This window comes from Syngnathoides biaculeatus, chromosome 12 (genome assembly GCF_019802595.1).
Source record: "Syngnathoides biaculeatus isolate LvHL_M chromosome 12, ASM1980259v1, whole genome shotgun sequence".
NCBI lineage: Eukaryota > Metazoa > Chordata > Actinopteri > Syngnathiformes > Syngnathidae > Syngnathoides > Syngnathoides biaculeatus.
This window is the reverse complement of record NC_084651.1, coordinates 4,772,464-4,792,372: the sequence shown is the minus strand read 5'-3', so window position 1 is coordinate 4,792,372 and position 19,909 is coordinate 4,772,464. Positions and strand designations below refer to the sequence as shown.

General features: G+C 42.8%; 1 protein-coding gene across 3 annotated transcripts in view; it reads right to left on the bottom strand.

The window, feature by feature from the left end:
- Window positions 1–5,152: 5,152 nt before the first annotated feature.
- The window catches only part of LOC133509967 (semaphorin-4G-like), a 34,380-nt gene continuing 19,623 nt past the window's right edge, over window positions 5,153–19,909 (bottom strand). For all 3 annotated transcript variants that reach the window (XM_061837565.1, XM_061837563.1, XM_061837564.1), the window contains 8 exons: window positions 18,660–18,805; window positions 17,395–17,570; window positions 15,945–16,089; window positions 12,031–12,253; window positions 10,849–10,964; window positions 10,618–10,772; window positions 8,347–8,405; window positions 5,153–7,322 (listed from right to left, as the gene is read on the bottom strand). In XM_061837565.1, coding sequence (XP_061693549.1) covers window positions 6,370–7,322; window positions 8,347–8,405; window positions 10,618–10,772; window positions 10,849–10,964; window positions 12,031–12,253; window positions 15,945–16,089; window positions 17,395–17,570; window positions 18,660–18,805 — 1,973 coding nt within the window. In that variant the 3' untranslated portion in view covers window positions 5,153–6,369. The remainder of the gene's footprint in view (window positions 7,323–8,346; window positions 8,406–10,617; window positions 10,773–10,848; window positions 10,965–12,030; window positions 12,254–15,944; window positions 16,090–17,394; window positions 17,571–18,659; window positions 18,806–19,909) is intronic.

Sequence of the window (19,909 nt, the reverse complement as noted above, 5' to 3'; positions counted from 1 at the left end):
ACACACGCACAAAATTGCATTGAGAGATTAATCACTTATTTAAACTGGCAAAGAAAGGAAGGAACTGAGTAGGAACGCAAATCCATGTTGACAACATGCAATCATAAAAAAATAATCATAACTCAGTTGCCTTACTGCCACTTATTCATATATGCACAGAAAAGCTACGGAAGAGATGCGCTCATTTTTCCTTCCTTTCTTAGTTCGATTACTTGTTATTTCCCAAATGACCTATCATAAAAATCCCAAATATTAAAATTGCTAAAAAAAAAAAAGAAAAAGAGAGAGGAAAAAAAACAACTTTTTGGCCCATTAAATTTTCAATACACGATGGCAAAAATGTTTTCATCTATTTTTCAAAAGTCCGTTATTCATTACCTTCATTAGACACCATTTACATTCAAGCGCAGTTGTTGACATGACAATAAATTAGCTTTTGGTGACCTCCAGTGGGCGGCCACAGAAGTGTAATGCACGAATTTCAACTACCGCTAGATGTCGCTACATGTACAGAAAACAGTCAAAAAAAAATTACAAGGCACACAAGAGTGCTGGACAGTGAATCATTTTTGTTCATAAATAAATTGAATTAATTTTAAAAATTAAAATAGATTCAATTTTTTTAGCTAAAAATTCTGCACATATTACATAAAACCTAGATTTTTCAAAAGATATTATTGTTAAATTAATATATTAAAAAAAAGTGAAAATAGGGATTTCTAGTCCTTTTCGCAGGCCAAAACACTCCCCCAACCCCCCCACCGCCTCCCCGCCAGTGACGATAATCGACAACAACAAAACGGGGATGAATCGAAGCACTGCGAACACTTTGCGGCTACACTTGAGCACGAAACGTCGCGATGAGCCTGCTGCACCACAGCTGACGCATCACTCGGGTGCGTCCCGAGCGTCTCCGATTGCTTCCATGCCTGTAGGCCGTAAAACATGAAAGGTGACAATGACAAGCTTCGTGCTTTTTAGCGACAGCGTGGCGCTCACGAGGGTCGATTGTGTGCCTTGTTGTCTTTTTCCTTTAATGTGGTTTTTCTTTGTGTGGATGCTCGCCGGTACTGCACTTATGAGCTATCGCCGGGTCGATTTTTTTGCGTTGTGCTTTGATTCAAAATTTAACAGGGTACGCTAGCGCTTCAGATTAGCGTCGTTCGAGTGACGGGATTGTTTTCTGCGATGCCCACAAGTGCGGGCAAGGAAAGGCGCACTTCCCGATGTCCCTTCAACCCTTTATGAAAGTGTCAAACGCACAGACAAAACGAGAACTGCTGTAGACCACGACTCACGCCCAGACGCTCACACGCGGACCAAGTTTCACTCACTAGGCCACACCCCTTACGAGCACAGATCCAACACTAGTGGCTGTCGTGACTCAGCTGGTTGAAATTTATGGTAAATTTACTTTATGAAACGAACATCAAGGATACAGAATATGTATCGACGGCCATCTTAAGGTCATGCTAGTAGGCTAAAAGTTGCGCTGCAAGTTACTTGTAAGGCGATGATTTAATTAGCGTGCGTACAAAGCACTCTAGAGGAGTTCCCGGTTGGCGTTTATTTTGTTGTTCCGATGTGACGCGCTCTGTCGACGTGATAAACAGGCTCGTCCTCATTGAATTGTTTTTTCTAATAACTCATTAACTAATTAAAGAAATGAAAAGAAATCCAAATGAATAAATACCTAATTTAGGAGGAAGGCCGAATCCGCATAAAATTACATTCTATGCAATTGTCATGCTCATTTAAAAATATATATATATTTACAGGTGAATAAAATTTGATTCATTGTAATTATCAACCAAATATTCAAATTTATATACAAAATGTTAAATCTATATATAATGCTGTTTGGGTTGCTAATATTTTTTGACAAAAAAAAGGACAAATTATTTGAGATAAAATGAAGTATACAAAAAAAATGAAGCACATTTAATAAATCAAATTTGGGAGGGAAATGCTTAAAATGCAAATGGGTGATTTCAGCAATTTTCTTACCCTTTTTTCAACTGTATTATTTATGATCAATTTAAAAAAAAGTCTCAATTTAATACAGAAAATACATTTATTTTATTATAATCTAATACTTTATTATATATATATATGTATATATATATATAATACTAAATTTAAAATCTTAAACGTAATCTAAGTTTATTTTGTTAATATTAACCTTTGATTTAGATCTATTATCTTTTTTTATTAAGTTAAATCTATGTAGAAATTGCTACAATTTGCTAAACCAAAGTTAGAGGAAAAACAATCTCTACATTGCTGCAAATGAAGTTTAATTTTTTTATTTATTCGAATTTTAAAGGTATTTATAATTAATTGAATTTTAAGATTTCAAGTGTATTTATAATCAATTGAATTTTAAGATTTTCTTTTCAAAACTAATTGAACAATAAAATACATGTAAAATGCATGCAAAATTTCCCTTATCATTATTTTATTTACAACAAAATGAAAATATTCACTAAGATTAAAAAAATAATAAAAAATGATAAAGCTTAAAATAAAAGAATTTTTTTTCCTCTTTTAATATGTTATCATGAAACAATTGGTACTTTATTTTAAATGATCTAAAATGAATTTCTTGGTTTTTTTCCTATTAAATAATTGGCAAACTCATTCAATTTAATTGGAAAAGTAAAACTTTCTCTACATTTGTTAATTGAAATAAGTTCCAGAAATAAAATTATTAAGCACGCTGTTGATTGATCTGATTTGATTGATCTTTCCACACCCTCCCTGAGGCTTATCGCGATGTTTGAAATCTATTTTTCACATCTGTCACACTTCTCCAATCTGGATCTTATTTTACTAGCTACAACAAGGCAAACCAGTTTTGATCTCTCAAAAGTGAAAACTTGGTGGAGAAACCGGAGATATTATCATCTTAAAAGAGTAACCCTAAAAAAAAAAAAAAAATGACATACAGTGTCTGGGCGAGGTGTTGAACACAAACAGATGAATGCTGTCAAAATAAAGCTAAACAAAAGCGATCTCATTGTGGCGGGAGAGGAAAAACAAATCAAGCGCGAACCGGCACTTCCTGCCGGCCCGGTTTCGGAGGAGTCGTCTTGACGTAAACAAGACGGCAGCAGGCGAGCTGCCGGTGGGGCGCGTCTCGTCACGTGTGCGCGATGCGGACGGCGACGGTTCAGATTTCGTCGCGCTCGTTACAACATCGCGTCACGGCAAGTTGGAGCGGCGGCGCGTTCTTGTTTTTCCTACACGCCCTCCGTAAGGCCCAATTATTCTTATTTGCGGCTGACAGATTTGTATTCCTATTTATGAAGTACAGTGGTGTTGTGATATATGAGTTAAAAAAAAAAAATTGTGACCACGCTGCTAACTCAAATCATTTTTCCTCATTGAAATGAATGGAAATGTCATCAATTCGTTCCAGAATCACCCAAAAGTTTTTTTTTAAATATCAACGATAGAATGTTGTACTTTATAAAAAGAGATAATTACAAGATAAAGTAATGGAACTATTTTTATCTTGTTGTTGATTCTATGAACATTGTGCTACGCACCTACTTTCAAGGACGCTTTTGCAGGTTTTAACGGGAATAGCCATTTAGGAAATTTAACGAAATTTAAATTCAAGTCTATCTGGTGAATTTTCCAACGTCGAAGTACAACCATGCAGATTTACATTGTATAATGTATTTCATGTGTACGTATTGCTAAATGGCTCAAGAACTACCGCAATTCCCGGCCTACACACACATTTGTAAAGGAAAATACAATTTGGTACATACATACGCCGCAGCTGTGTAAAAGCCAAAGTGCCCACATTGAAACATGCGATATTTACAAAGATGCACGGTATACAGAAAGAGTTTAACGCTAGCGCAAATGCTAGCGCTGCACTAACGCTAACAGGGCTGGTTAAAATAAAACTTACCGGTAAATATCACTGAGACACGCCAGTAACAGCAGCAACACGCTAGCACAGTGCTAACAAGGCCGGTAAAAGTCACTTCCTCGGCACATACAGAACACTGATGCTAGTGCCGTGGTAACAGGGCCGGTTAGGAAAAAAAAAACAAAACATACCGGTAAAAATCACTGAGCCACGGGACTAACATGCTAGCGCAGTACTAAAAGCGCCGGACCGGTAAAAGTCACTTGCTCGGCACATATATTCCACCAGTCTCACTCTTACCTTTTCCACTCGAGTGCCCCCTTGCGGCCGTTAGAAAAAATGCACAAATTAGCCGCATCACCGCATAAACCGCAGGGTTGAAAGCGTGTGAAAGAAGTCGCGGCTTGCAGGCCGGAAATTATGATAAAATGCCTTGTTATGAGAAATAAACTTAAAGTAAATGTTTTCAAAACGTTATATTCTTAGCAAAAACAGCTGGACTTTTTTTTTTTTTAATCCAGATGTAATGGTGTGATGTTGTGCGCTATAATAGGGACAGGACGTGGGAACGCACTCTTATTTTGAAAGGCAGCACGTGCTCTGGCATTTATTGTTTTTTTCGTTCTTTTCAACGGTATTACTGATGGAAGGAATTGGGTGTTTAAAAATGTTCACGGTAAAGGGGGAAAATGCAGTTGAAGATCTGAGAAACACAGGAAGTAGGCTGCGCGTTTTATTTTGAAGCCACATTTATCGGGTGGCTAGACGAGATCACTTCCTCTTGTGTTTCTCAGCCGTCGAAGTGGTTGTGTAATCGTTTCTCAGGCATTTTAGGCTTGTGACTTACACTTTTTTCGAGTCTAAAAAGAAGATTGTGGCACACTTTTTTTTGTTTTTTTAATTATTAAAAAAAAAGCACATTGCCATCTTTGCACAGGGTTAATACAAACAAACTTCGGATCGTTCCCGATTAGTTTGAGCCCGGCCAAATACGGAAGTTCTCCACACGCCGTTATTTACGGTATAGTCACCGTAGGGCTGCCGACGGGTTCCTGGTAAATTTCCGCGGGAGTTCAAGATGGAGAACGTTGGGTTTAATCGCGGGGAAGCTTTGACGCGATGACACTGCTACGTCGTCGGTTGTTTCCACGTCACATGACGCCGTGTTGCCAGTGTAGGCTTGCGCTAGGTAGCTCTGGTCTGTTTATGGTCTTTTGTAAGAAGAGGTTGTTTTTTTGTTTTTTGTTTTTTTTTTTTGCAAAAAGGTTTGTTGTGTGTCTGCAGGCTGTTCCACTCGTTCCGAGAGGGCTGGACACCTTGTGACAATTTGTTTCACTTTGATGTCAGTATTATGTTGGTTATGATAGATAATTTGTTATGCAGAAGGTCAAATTACAAAACAAGGAACCAATCTGACCATATTTTATGAGCCTATATAACCTTGCTTCCAGGCTAGAAATTTTTTTTTTTAATTTGCCGTCTCGCCCCACGTCTTGAACGGACCTTTCCGACGGAGCTCCAGACCTGCCCGAGAGAGTCCTACAGAGAGGTCTCAACTATTTCCCGCAAGGATATGTACACGGAATTCAGATTTTTGGACTGAGCGGGACCCAATATCAGAATTACAGCGAAAAGTTTGACGCCTCACAAAGTTCATATTGAAATCCAAATAGTGGAATGGTACTGCGCATGTAAAACAGGGGAAGTGTCTTAAAAGTCTGATGTGATACAAATAGGCAAATAGACATTTCTCTTGCATTTACGTATCGCTAACCCGACTCTTCGGCATAAAACATGACACACTTTGTTCAGCAGGTCATTGATACGCTAACAAAATGAAAGTTGTTCTCCTGCAATGTATAAAGTATTAATAAGATACTTTTCCCTCACTTACCTTCGAACATACAGCCTTGTGTTTGTCGATATTGTTCACATTTAGTTGTACGCGAGCTCTTCCGCGAGCCTTAATCCGTCGTAGACGCTTCGTCAAGTGCGTTTTAGGCTTTGGACAATGAATCAAGCGGGCCGCTCGTAAGCTAGCAGGATATCTTTCATCAGAATTGCACGTTCCCCCAGCACATCTGAGGACCATTTTCTTCTTTAACATTAACTTTTCCGAGCGCACGCTACTGGCAACCAGCATTGCTTGTGGGACAACATGGCGGCAGGGGCGTGTCAAGCCAGGGGCGGCTATCTGATTGGCTGTTATTGTACGAATGATTGACAGGTCGGAAAGGTCCATTCTATCTAAACCGTGTAGTCTTCGAAGACTCTAAAACGCACGTTTTCCGAAGGTGGGAGGTAACCTGAGTGAGCTGAGAAATAATTATCTGTTTTATTTCCATTTATTCCCACATTTCTGGTCAATTCCCGTGGAAAGTTTCCAACTTTGAAAATTCTCTCCCCAAAGCTGCACGTGTCCCTCAGGGCACAAATGAAGTCAGTTTCGCTTCCTCTCCCCTTGCGAGTCTCTTTTCCTCGGCCTAGACGGAGCTCTCGTCCGGCCTGGGCATCAGCTGAGTGCGTCTGCGCTTCTCCAGGATCCTGTTGAGCTCGTCGGCGAAGGACGGGCAGATGGGCGCGGCGCTCTCGCCGTCGCTCTGCGTGAGCAGCACGTAGCTGTTGCCGTTCATCCGTCGCAGGACGTTGGGCAGGGTGGCCGAGAGCCCGTTGGCGAAGTTGCACTCCGGCGCGGTGGGCAGCGGAGGGGCCGGCGGCGGCGGGGTGGCGTTGTCCGTGTTCGGGGAGGTGTAAGCCTCACCCGGGACAATCTGGAGGAAGCCTCCGGCGTGGATGTCGCCGTAAGGACGCATGGAGACACCGTTGTGGACGCCGTGGCCGTTACTGGAAATGGTCTTCAGCTCCAAGTGGGAGGAATTTCGCTTCTTGGGGTTTCTCTTCCCGCCCGGGTACGTTGCGGCCGCGGTGCGCAGCGAGTACTTCCCTTGGTTGCCCACTCGCAGGCAGAAGCCCAAGTAGAACAGCACCACGGTGAGAACCACGCACAGGCTGCCCAGGATGGTGATGAGGGACAGGTACAGGGCCTCCATGCTCTTGGCGGAGAGCATCTCCGAGTGGGGCATCCGAGACGACGGGTCCCCCTCGGAGGGGGTGGCGGGCGGCGAGGGGATGGACTGGCGTCGAGGGTCTTCAGTGGGCGGAAGCGGCGGGTCGAGAGAGACGCTGACGTTGTAGGTAACCACGGCGACCCGGATGCCGTTCTCCAGCGTGTAGCAGGTGTAACGGCCGCTCTGGTCCCGGCGCGCCCGGATGACGAGCAAGCCGTCGGTGCCGGTCCGGAATCCCGAACTGAGGCCGTAGCCGTGCAGCTCCTGGCCGTCCAGCGTCCACAGTGGCGTGGCCAAATTGGAGCTCAGCTCGCACTGCAAGAGCACGTCGTCGCCGACTCGCACCGAGCGACGGCGTGTGGCCACGTCTGGAAGAGAGAGAAAAAACCCGTTTGTACCTTTCCGTCTGAGTTTTGGCACGACAAGCCGATCTGGAGGCAGTACCAGATAACTTTTTTTTCAAAAATATACGCACACGAACAAATCGGTTTTCGAATGAACATTTCAAGATTTCGATGTATAAGGAGAAAACGCAGCCTCCGTACGCAGACGTGTCCCGGTAGTGACTTTTGTTTTTCTTCTTACCGAGGACAACCGTATCAACCCCCAATCGTGGCTCCAAAGAAGGCAAGTTGCTTGTTTAAAGTTATTCTGCACTTTTGTAAATAAAAATGAAAGTTTTCAAGGCTGGGGGCCGAGTCGCTACAGATACGGCATTGCGCTACCAGCCTAGCGTACTTTACTACTAAAGCATACATATTAAGCAAAAACATAAATATATTTCTTAAATAATTTTATTATGTAAAGTATTTAAACTATACATGTATTTCTACTATGCAGTTTATTATCAGGAAAAGCTTAAAAAATGCTTTAAAAAGCCTCATATTTTTTTAGGCTTGGAACGCATTATTTCTTTTTCCGTTCATTGTAACGGGAAACATCGATTCGTTTTTCGAACAAATCACTTCTCGAACCGTTTTCTGGAACGGATTGTGGTCGAGAACAGCGCCATCACTGTATATCCTTGACCTCAGTCTCATATTTCATAAAACGGTTCCTTGCGTATATCAAAGGCTGTCCAAAGTTTTAAAACTTGCATTGCTTTCAGCCATCTTATCACCTTGCACGGCCCCAAACAAGGAGCTGTCACATTTGATCAGATTGAAACCGCGAGGAGGAAGGCAGCGTTCGCCTGCCATGAATATCAAGCAGATCTCGCCTCAGAATGGGATTAAAAGAACAGAGGAGAGGAGCGCGTGCATAATCAACTTTTCAAAAGGGCTCTCCACGCCCAACTCTGCATCTTTTTTTTTTTTTTTGTCTGACTCTTTTGTAATTTCACTTTCATGAGCGCTTTTCGTAGAGAGCAAACTTTTGGAAAATTCCACTCACCGCCTCGAGTGTTGTCACACCCCCTGCGGCCTCGCTGGATGTCCTGGATTAACGTAGATCTGCGAAGGAGAGCCGAGGAAAACAACAAAAAAATGACTGAAAAGCAGGAACATGTTATTTTACGCTACTCGGGCTAACGCGGACATGATGCATTTGAGGTACAGAACACTCGTTTATTATGGGGGCCACGTTCCGGACGCCATTGAAAATTCATAAACCTCGTGTGAAGGTGTTTGCATTGAATAATTTAAATGGTGAATACAGTTGTTTATGTAACATGGGTTCAAGATGGTGTGCATGCTAGATGCGTAGCGTCGGTGCGAATAATGCAATAGGGTCCGTTTTGGTTCTGAATGTCATTGCTATCGACCATATTTCGTACAATCTCCTCCTGACATCAGTGACCAATTTGGAAAAACACTGAAAATGTCCGGCTTTGGCCATTTTTTTTCCTGAAAATAAATGGTCACCTCTGGTTACTTCTAACAGTGTGAATACAGGGCAATCATAACATTTTGAAAACTCAAAATATGAGTCCAAGCAACCAAAATAATTTTGCCAAACTTCAGACATAAAAATGAAATTTATATCAAATAGGTTACTGCACTTACAAGTTATACTTCAGAAATAAGTACACAAGTAATTTGTTTATATATATATATATAAAAAATATGACAGAGAGAGATCATGAAATATGAAAGTGATCGATAAAATGCGTGATCTACAGGGCCAGTGCAACAGGTAGGCCTAATCATATTAATAGTTGTCGATTATATAATATTGAGAAATGTACGTCCAACTTACCTTTGTGTTTCTTGGTTTGGAAAAGATAAGATGGATATTTTTTGCTCCTCGGCTACCAAAATTGATATCGGAACACAGAGCGCGCAGCACTTTGCAAAGAACGTCCACTTTTTGTATGTGTTCGGTTAGATATTGTTTTTGTTCCACTTTTTTCAAGCCACGCCCATCTGAAACAGTTTGTTTCCTCGTAGTTTTTATCAATTTCCCCAGCACGATATTCATCTTTTTGCTCAAAGATTTTTGCCATACTGATAAACGTGCAGACCGCTTGATAACATATGCGTACATATGTCTTTAAGACATACATAATAACAGAATGCTTCTCTGTGAAATGTTAACATCAGCGTGAAAATACCGCCAAAATGCTGCCGGAAATCGGAATGTTGTCGTTATTATAAACGCCAAATTTAATGCAAAACGATAGCAATGCCGTTTTCCGCTATCACGGCTGTGACTAATATCACGACGAGCGTTGCCAATAGATTTTGATTAGAATTTTTGGAATTTTTCTACTTTTTCCACTTCCGTGCCAGTCTGAAACTTCCCCATCCATGCTTCGTCCACGTGTTCATTTTCGCTCCGCGTGCATTTCGCTATGGACGCCTCACAAAGCGAACGAAAGAACACGGAAACAAATGCGAACGGAGTGTTTGTCATTTATCAACTGGAAAGCGCCTTCAAGCATTGAAGAGCTTTCAAAAATTAACACACGGAAGAAGCACGAATGGGGAAGTTTCAGACTGGCACGGAAGTAGAAAAAGTAGAAAATTCCAAAAATTCTACACGCATGCACATTAATCCCAAGGGGACTTTACAGCACGGGGGGGGGCGCTCAGACCGTCACGCCGGTCTTGATCACAGCCTCGCCCAACGTCAAGCCGTAACCCCCCCCCCCTCCAACTTTCTCAACTGATTTACACGTTTCACAAAAATGACATTTTCAGCTCAAAACTCAACTCAAAAACTCAGAATTCCGCGAATCGGCGGAAAATTCTCATCTCTGGGTCTGGAAGTGGATTGATACAGAACAGCGACATGGAAAAGGGAGTAAAAAATCCCAACTTTTTAAGTTACGGTACAACTGGGAGGTGGCTTACCATCTCAAAGCGTACTGCGGTGACCGAAAATGCACCACTTGTCGAAAACGTGGGCCGAGAGTGCACAGGTGCACGTTGTGTTTGCTCAAAGTTTTTTCGGCCAACAGATGTATTACGAAATACTTCTCGGAAAGGACTCTGTGACGGGGGCACGGTGTTGTTTGACGTGCGTCAAAAAGGCGACCGGCTCCTCTTTGATCGCCTCGGCTCATAACACACACCCGCACGTCTCTCAATATGGCCACTGGTTTGCCATTTGCATTGTTTGCTTATCGGATCTGCCTCGGCAAGTGCTGTGTTGTGAAATTCTCCACTAAAAATACGCTGACACGTGCTCACACAAACAAACAAACTCTGCAAGGACACGCACTTGTCCGCGTACGCCCAGACGTCCACACACGCGTCTCCGCTCCAGGCGCAGTGAGGGTCCCGGGCCAAGATGCAGTCGTAGCAGGAAGCGTACCTGCGGCAGCTGGACAGGGGCAGCTGCACCACGCCCGACGGGGCGCCCGCGTATACGCTCCTCTGTTCCACAACAGACAAACAGTGAACACTGTGACAAGCGCACATGTGCGTTTTGTGCGAAGGTCAAACAAACAACCTGTTTGACGGAAATAAGCACGTTTTCCACTGGTTGCGGTTGCTCAAACAGTTGTCGCTCCTCGATGATGTGCAACTGACCCTCCACGTGGACGGCCTTGTGGAGCCAGCCTTCATCTGAGCGGGAAAAAAAAAAAAAAAAACACACTATTTATCAGAATAGCCACGGAAGCTGGTCATGTCGATCATGTCATAATGTCATAAACACGTGCTTTGCTGATCAAACTTAGCGTCAACAAGTTTTGCTCAGACCAACCAATCAGAAAATAAACAAAAAAAATGCTTATGTTATTGAGGGTCGTATTCAGGGATACACGTTTTAGCCGGGAGGATAGTAAAACACTAAAAATGTTGAAGCTGCTGTTGGCCACAGCTCACACTTACACGTGCACACACAAATCACCGACCTCTGGAAGGCTCGTGCACGTACACTGCAACCACTACGATACATAAACCGTAATTCCCGGCCAACAGAGGGCGCCTGTTTACGAGCCTCACGAGTACATTTGTAAAGGAAATATCATTTGGTGCATATGCACGTCGCAGCTGTGTAAAAACACGAGATAATTACAAAGACGGTACACAGAAAAAGTTTAAACACTAGCGCGGCGCTAACGCTAGCGACGCGCTAAAGCTACCGCCAACCCTAGTGCTAACGCTAGCAACGTGCTAAAGCTAGCGCTAACACAGACGGTTAAAATAAAACTTACCGATAAATATCACTGAGACACGCCAGTAACACAGCAGCAACGCACTAGCACAGTGCTAACGACAGCGCAGCGCTAACAGGGCCGGTAAAAGTCACTTCCTCGGCACATATATTTCACCCGTCTCATTCTTACCTTTTCCGCTCGAGTGCCCCGTTGCGGCCGCACAAATTAGCCGCATCACCGCATAAACAGCAGGGTTGGAAGCGTGTGAAAAAAGTCAGGGAAATTATGGTGGTATTTTTTGTTTGTTTCGTGTTTTTTAATGTTTTAATAAGTATGAATGCATTTAAAGCATGTACCAGTATTTGCTTGGTCAGTTGTGTTGATTATCACCAGAGAGCTATATTTGTTATGGGGCTTTTAAAATCAGAATTTCATCATAATTAGTAAAATTTTGCCATTTGGTAAACCAATAAGAGTTCACTGTAAATGAGTCCAGCATTACGGGAACAGTCTGAAAACGAAAAGCCCACCTGTTCCCATGAATAAGACATGGTATGCTTGGCCATCCAAGCCTTGGACCACAGTCACAGCCACGTGCGTGTAGTCCGTGGTCCTCTTGAACAGCAGGGGGCGGCGGTCTAAAGCCTGGACCTGCTGCGACATCAGCGGGTGTCTTCGGACAAAGTTGAGCACGTCATCGGGCAGGGAAGTGGACAAATTGATGCCCCTGGCCCGAGTGGCATCTGTGATGCACTGTGGGGGCAAAAAAACAAAAAAAAAAACGAGGCAAACAAAGCAGTCGGTTAACAGAGAGGCGGCCAAAGTACGGAAATGGAAAATTTCTGTTTGTATGACTGGTTTTAGTGTGTTACTCTGTGTGTTACTTTTTTCTGCTCAAGAAAAATCACGTAAGGGAGAGTTTTGCAGCAGATAGGGACCAAGTCCCAGCACCAATAGTGCAAATTACCGAAATTGTACCGTAATTCCCGGCCTACAAGTGGCGCCCGGTTTTAAGCCTCGCACAGTACATTTCGAAAGGAAATATCATTTGGTACATACATACACCGCAGCAGTGTAAAAGCCGCAACCGCCCACGTTGGAACCCACGTTGAAACACGAGATATTTACAAAGAAAAACGGTACACAGAGATTTAATGCTAGCGACACCGCGCTGACGCTACCGCTAGCGCCTCTGCGCTAACACTAGTGCCGTGGTAACAGGGTCGGTAAAAAAATAAAAAAACATACCGGTAAAAATCACTGAGACACGGGGCTAACACGCTAGCGCAGCACTAACAGCGCCGGACTGGTAAAAGTCACTTCCTCTGCACATATATTCCACCAGTCTCACTCTTACCTTTTGCGGCCGTTAGGGAAAAATGCACAAATTAGCCGCATCACCGCATAAACGGTTATCATCATCCAATAACATAGAATGGGCATGGAAATATCCATCCATCCATCCAATATTTTTAGCCGCTTATCCTCACAAGGGTCACAGGGCGTGCTGGAACAGGAGGCGGGGTATACCCTGAACTGGTTGCCAGCCAATCGCAGGGCACATCGAGACAAACAGTTGCACTCACAATCACACCTACGGGCAATTTAGAGTGTCCAATTAATGTTGCGTGTTTTTGGGATGTGGGAGGAAACCGCAGTGCCCACCCGGAGAAAACCCACGCAGAAACGGGGGAGAACATGCAAACTCCACACAGACGGGTCTGGGATTGAACCCAGGACCTCAAAACTGTGAGGCCAACACTTTCCAGCAGATGTACCGTGCTGCACATGGAAATAACAAGCAAACTTGTGAATGCTGAATGTGACTTTTTTTTTTGTATTGTATTTGTATGTTTTTTGTAACTGTTGTATTTAATTGAAGCAATACATTTGCATTTAAGCTTTCCAGATTTCTTTCCAACATTTATTACAGCACAATTTGTATTTTATGAGACGGTACTTTGTGTCAGATAGCTCAGTGGTTAGAGCACTGGTTGGGAAAACCAGGGGTTGTGGGTTCATATCCCACTGGGGCCTCCACTCCCTGAGAAGGGTTGCGTCAGGAAGGGCATCCGGCGTAAAAATTGTGCCAAACGTATACATGCGTTCATCTGAGATGACACGCTGTGGCGACCCCGAAAGGGACAAGCCGAAAGAAACACACACTTTGTGTCAGAAGTGTGACTCAACTACTAGTTCCAAATTCCTTGTGCTTCCCCTCCAAATGTGGCAAATAAAGATGATTCAGGTTCAAATGAGGCTTAGCGAGCATTCAAGCATGCAAAGAAACGTCGACTCCGTTTAGCCCGTAAGCTCGAAACGCCCGATTGAACTTCCAAGTGTCCCTTTTCTCAAATGAGTGCGGCCGAGTCATCTAAGCGGCTTTCCCGCCTCCCTTGAATGTCTGCCACTTTGCCGTTTAATAGCAAAGTTGAAAATTAAGCGTTGAAGTGACAGCGCGGCGGATAACGTCGACCCGGGCTGTCTCGGCGGTAAAAAAAAAAAAAAAAAAAGTTGCCACCAAAGCTGTCCGCCGCAGTTAATTGCAGGGGAGAGGATTTTGCGGAATAAGCCGGTTGGGGGTTTGGAGTCCGTTCTTCCTCCTTTTACAGACATTCGGCCTCGTTACCGGCCTGCATCTTCTAATCTGCCTCCTTTTTGGATCTCTGCTGAGGATCACAGACATTTCATCCCCAGTGAGAAGCAAGCAGAAGCTTCATTTTGGCTAACGAGGCTAACGTACCCGACACTGGGCAATCGGTGTTTTTCTTTTAGGTGAAATATTGGAGTGCACCAACTTCGGTGTAACGTTGAAGCGTGTGTCGATCTTAAATAGTTTGGCTAGTCATGGAAGGGGTGGATTATTCATTTGGGTGTATTAAAACTGGGCGTACGCAGCTAAACCTGACAGTACATAATAGGGCACAGGTGTCAAACTCAAGGCCCGGGGGCCAGATCCGGCCCGCCAACAGGATTTTATGTGGCCCGCGAATCCAAATCAAGAGTTTCCGTTTCCATGATTCTTGTAAAAATCTGTACCAAAATTTCAAAAATGTCATACATTCTAAATGATGAAGTTTAGATATTACAAGCATTTTTGTGTTACCAAACGTGAATAGTTGATAAACATGTGACCCTCGATTTCTGATTCGGATTCTGGTTCATAAATTGATTATGTAAACATGATGAGACGATTAAACATTTTAATAGTTTCACAGTCAAAAGGGGCCTCTGAGTGAAACCCGGACGTAGCCCGGTAAAGAAATGAGTTTGACACCCCAGCAATCGGGTATATCAAAACTTGCAGAGGGATTTGAGTGTGCGTGAGTGAGTGTGAGAGAGTGAACTTCCGGTGAAATCAAATCAGTTCTCCACTGCGTATATGAATAAAAAGCTCTTCTGCATAATTTGGTACAAGAGATGGATTAGTATATTAGTCGCTGACAGAAAAGTAAGATTAGCAAAAATGTAATACCGTAATTTCCGGCCTATAAACCGCGACTTTTTTCACACACTTTCAACCCTGCGGCTTATGCGGCTAATTTTTGCAGTTTTTCTAACGGCCGCAAGGTGGCTCTCTAGGGAAAAAGGTAAGGCTGAGACGGTGGAATCAATGTGGCGAGGAAGTGACTTTTACTCGTATGTTTTTTTTTTTAACCGGCCCTGTTAGCGCTGGTCTACCATTAGCACTGTGCTAGCGTGTTGGTGTGTGTCAGTGATTTTTACCGGTATGTTTTTCTTTTATTTTTTTTACTAACCCTGTTTGTGCCGCGCTAGCATTAGCGCCACGCTAGCGTCTTGCTGCTGTGTCTCAGTGATTTTTACCAGTGGTTTTTTTTTGTTTTTTTTTTTTTTTTAAATAGCCCTGTTTGTCCTCCCGTGTTGTTGCTATGTTAAGCTAAACTAAGGTATGAAAACTCCTTCTGTGTACCGTCTTTCTTTGTAAATATCTCGTGTTTCAATGTGGGTTTCAATGTGGGCACTTGCGGCTTTTACACGGCTGTGGCCTACGTATGTACCAAATGGTATTTCCTTCACAAACGTACTGGGTGAGGCTTATAAGGAGGTGCGCTCTATGGGCTGGAAATTACGGTAAGTGACAGTTTGTGTGCCCCCACCCCTCCAAGCTTTCCTGGAGAGCTTCAATCGAGTCCCCCAGAGCCACAAAACGACTCAATAGCTGCCACGCGTCCGCGTTTCATTCGGAGAAACCCTTTACCGAACGTGAAAGTTAGTCTGCTAGTGAGTGCTTGGATGTGAGGTGTGGTCTACAGCAGCTCTTTATGAAATATTCGTACCCAAAATTTTGGCTTAGAACTTAAAGTGGGGGGGGGGGGGGAATCAATCAAACGACGGCTCATAAGTCGAAAAACTGGTAAGTTGGTCTACTTAAGTCAAGGTGCCACGGAACACGTACATGTGTACCGTATGTGTGACTGTTTACCGTTCCAGGTCGCGGGTCAGGAATTTTTCCACTGTACTCATTCCAGTTGGAGCCAGAGTCCTGGGTCTCCATGTAAGGCCCTTGGAAGGCCTCTTGGACTTCAGACAGCGAGAAGCGACACAACGCAGATGCCTTTGTGTTTTTCCTTTAAAAAAAAAAAAAAAACCACACACACGCATGCACAAACACACACAGAGTGAGCGAGAGCAGAGAATACAGCGAGCCGCAACGGCGATAAACCGGCGTTGCCATGGCGACCGCAGACGAAGTACAGTAGATCAGCGGCGCACCTAGTTTAAAAGATGAAAAAAACAAGATAAATGGGAAGAGGAGAGAAGGCGCAAGAGGAGTTCTGGCAGAGATGTGAGGAGCAGATTAGAGTAGGAGGAAAAGACAAGTGGAAAAAAAAATGCAGCCAGAGGTGAGAAGCAATACTCGAGAATGTGCAAAAGCAGATTAATAAAACGGGGTTGGTACACTCTCAAAGGTTACATTTATGGCATTTAATAATTTGACAAAAACAATATGCAAGACCCTATTTTGAAAATTGCATCGGTGACCTTGGCTCTCCTTTAGCACATAATCACACACCAGCAAAGCAAAATTAAGCAAATAAGCAAAATAGCGTTGATGTTGTGCTAATTATCACCTTGGAAACACCTTTCGTTCAAAGACAAATGGTCGCAAGAAATGTCGAAAAATCATACAATAATACAGGTAGATATTCTTTATCCTCTGCGAAAAACTAACATGAAATGGCTGTGTATGTTACACTGCCCCCTGGTGGGCAAGGACCACACATACCAGAAGGAGAAGCACAATACCCATTGAAATATTATGATGCACAAACCGTTTAATACTTTACATTCAATTCGATGATATTATTGCTGTACGTTTTTATGAAGTTCAATACTGTAGTTTGCTATTTTTCCTCTGTTAACATGTTACTAACATTTATTGTCGATGTCTTTTTGGGCGCTGGACAGGATTAATGGCATTTGCATTAATTTCATTTGGGAAAGATGATTTAAGATACAAGTGTTTAAGGATTTGAGTATGGTTATGGGATGAATTCGAAATCATAAGTCAAATCCTATGAAAACAATCACAAAAAAAACCCCAAAACTACATTATAATGAGGGCGCAAACGATATATAACGGGCAAGCAGCACATTTACGGTTTAATTCTGGCATTAATTAGCTCCGACTTCTTGTGATTTGCTGGAGGGCTCCAAATTCGAGGAGGGTAGAACCGCACTGAAAAAACATCTCCAGACAGTCTTAACTTTGAAACAGATTCAAATCTGCATTTTTAATCTGCTCTCGGGCAGATTTTCCCTTCCCAACCTTCCGTCTTCACTGTCTCATCCTTCCTTTCATCTCATTCCGACTGTCCCAACGTATCGATCTCCGACTTGCGCCGGGGTCCCCCCCCCCCCCCTCTACTCACCAGCCCAGGCCGAAGATGGCGTAGAACAGCGTGTCCCGCGGCGTCTCTCCGGGCATGACGAAGACGCTGCGCAGCGCGTTGAAGTGGAAGTCGTACTCGGGCAAGGAGCACACGAGCCGAGCCTTGAGGAATGATGTCCAGCGCTTCTGGAGAGTGAGGTGGCCTCCTCGGTCACCCTGAGGCGGAACAGGTGGAAACAGGGGGTCAGATATGACAGGAAAAAACAAGCAAACAAACAGACGTTTGGTTCAAATTGTCACGTGGGAGGAACCCTGGAAAGAGAGCAGCAGATGACAAGAGAAAAAAAACAAGAATAAAAGGTTATGAACCCCTACGGCTAACACTGCCAACCAAAAGAGAAACTAGACTTTTTTTATTGATGAGTACAACGGCCTCTACATTGGTGAGACTGAGCAACGGCTACACAAGCAAAATGGCACAACAGAGGACAGCACTTTCCTCTGGTGGTGACTCAACATTTTATTTGCATTTCAAAAAGAAGGGACATCCTATTTAGGAAGATTATATCTGAATTTGGGATCGGGGGGAATACTGGTTTGCCGTAGGTGTGAAAGAAGCCATTTATGTCAAACTGAAAATATCTCAAAAAGACAGGACGGCACCATCCCCTATCATCCGCCTGAATCTCGTCTCCCTGCCCCAAAATTTGATCATTCTCCAAGAAAAGCGGCTATAAATTAGCTTTTTTGCCACAAGGCAGATAAACAAAGGTTAATATAGTACCGTAATTCCTGCCCTCCATAGCGCACTTCGTTTTAAGCCTCAACCAGTAAATTTGTAAAGAAAATAACAATTTGGTACATACAGTACATACGCCGCAGCCGTGTAAAAGCCGCAAGTGCCCACGTAGAAACACGAGATATTTACAAAGAAATTTGTCCTACAAAGTTGCAACAACAGAAGAATCCACCCATCCATTCATCATTTTCTTGGCTGCTTATCCTCACGAGGGTCGCGGGACTGCTGGAGCCTCTCCCACCTGTCAACGGACAGGAGGCGGGGTACACCCTGAACTGGTCGGCAGCCAATCGCAGGGCACATCGAGACAAACAACCGCATTCACAATCGCACCTACGGGCAATTTACTGTCCAATTAATGTTACACGTTTTTGGGATGTGGGAGGAAACTGGAGCGCCCAGAGAAAACCCAAGAATCCTTTTTGGTTAAAAGTGAAATATTATATTATATTATATTAATGACAAACGCCTCCGATCAGGCTGTCATCAGCCGAGCCGTTGCTCACCTTGCAAACGCGAGCCACTCGCGGCACCCTGCCGTGGGTTCCGGAGGCGCCACCTTCGGTGAAGAAGAAGTAGATCTTGTCGTCGTCGCCCGCGACGCTCCCGCTCAAGCTCTCCCTCACCAGCGCGGAGCTCACAAAGTTGGCATCTGGAGGAGAGGAAAAGGAGAGACTGAAATGTTTATTTCTTTTTTGCTGTCAATTAATTTAAATTGTATACTTATCACGTGGAGCATTGTACAGTACTATTGTAAGTGTGTTCCCATTGCTTTGCTGGCATTATATGATGAATTACAAAAAGGCTATTTTAAAAAACATTGTGGAGGAAGTGCAGATATTTTTCAGATGTATACATTCAAAGTCTTCAAAAAACTAAGCTGAAATACACAAGTACAGTAAGAAATTATTTGAACTGCTTCCCATTACTGGAAACAATCGTTCTTATTCCCCGTCGAGAACGAGACCCAATTTTATCCAGAGCTCATATTTATGCATGAGCTCAGCCAAGTCATTGACACAAACACGAGACGCTGTTTTTTCTGATGCCGTTTGTTAGAAAACAAGCACGAAGATGCGCAGCCCCATAACTAGATTTCTCTCAGGAGGCTTGGAAATTATTCAACAATACGCAGCCAAGTACAGCAAGCGTTTCAGACATTTGTTGTGACAGAAAATAAAATAAAACAGGTATAAAAATAATGTCAAGAGCTGTAAGCTTCTGTACTCGAGGCCCACATTTGATTTTTAAAATGGACAGAAGGTATGAGGTAAAAAATAAAAAGGGCAATCTGAAATACTTCAGAAAAAATACAAACACTATCAATAAAGTAAAAAAAAAAAAACAATTTCATTATTTTGGACTAATTGTAGTGTTAAGAAATAATTTCATACAATAAATTATGTATATATCAATTTTTTCAATAATGCAATTGTAACTATTCACCATTGAACAGAATTAAAAATGTTCATGTGCAAGGAAAATAATTCTTCTATAAAGAGAATTTTTTTCAATTTATTTATATATTTTATTACTTAAAATTAATCAAATTCGAATTCACTAATTAATTAAGAACAATTAAAACACATTGTTTGTATAAAAAAGATGTTTATATAAATTAGTAAAATTGTTTAATTGAATGAAAATCACATTCAGAATTTAACTAATCAATAAAAAAGTTTAATTGATAAATACTTGTGTGGAATTGTGTAGAACGATATTTTGTATAATAAATAAAAAACAAATATTTAATGAG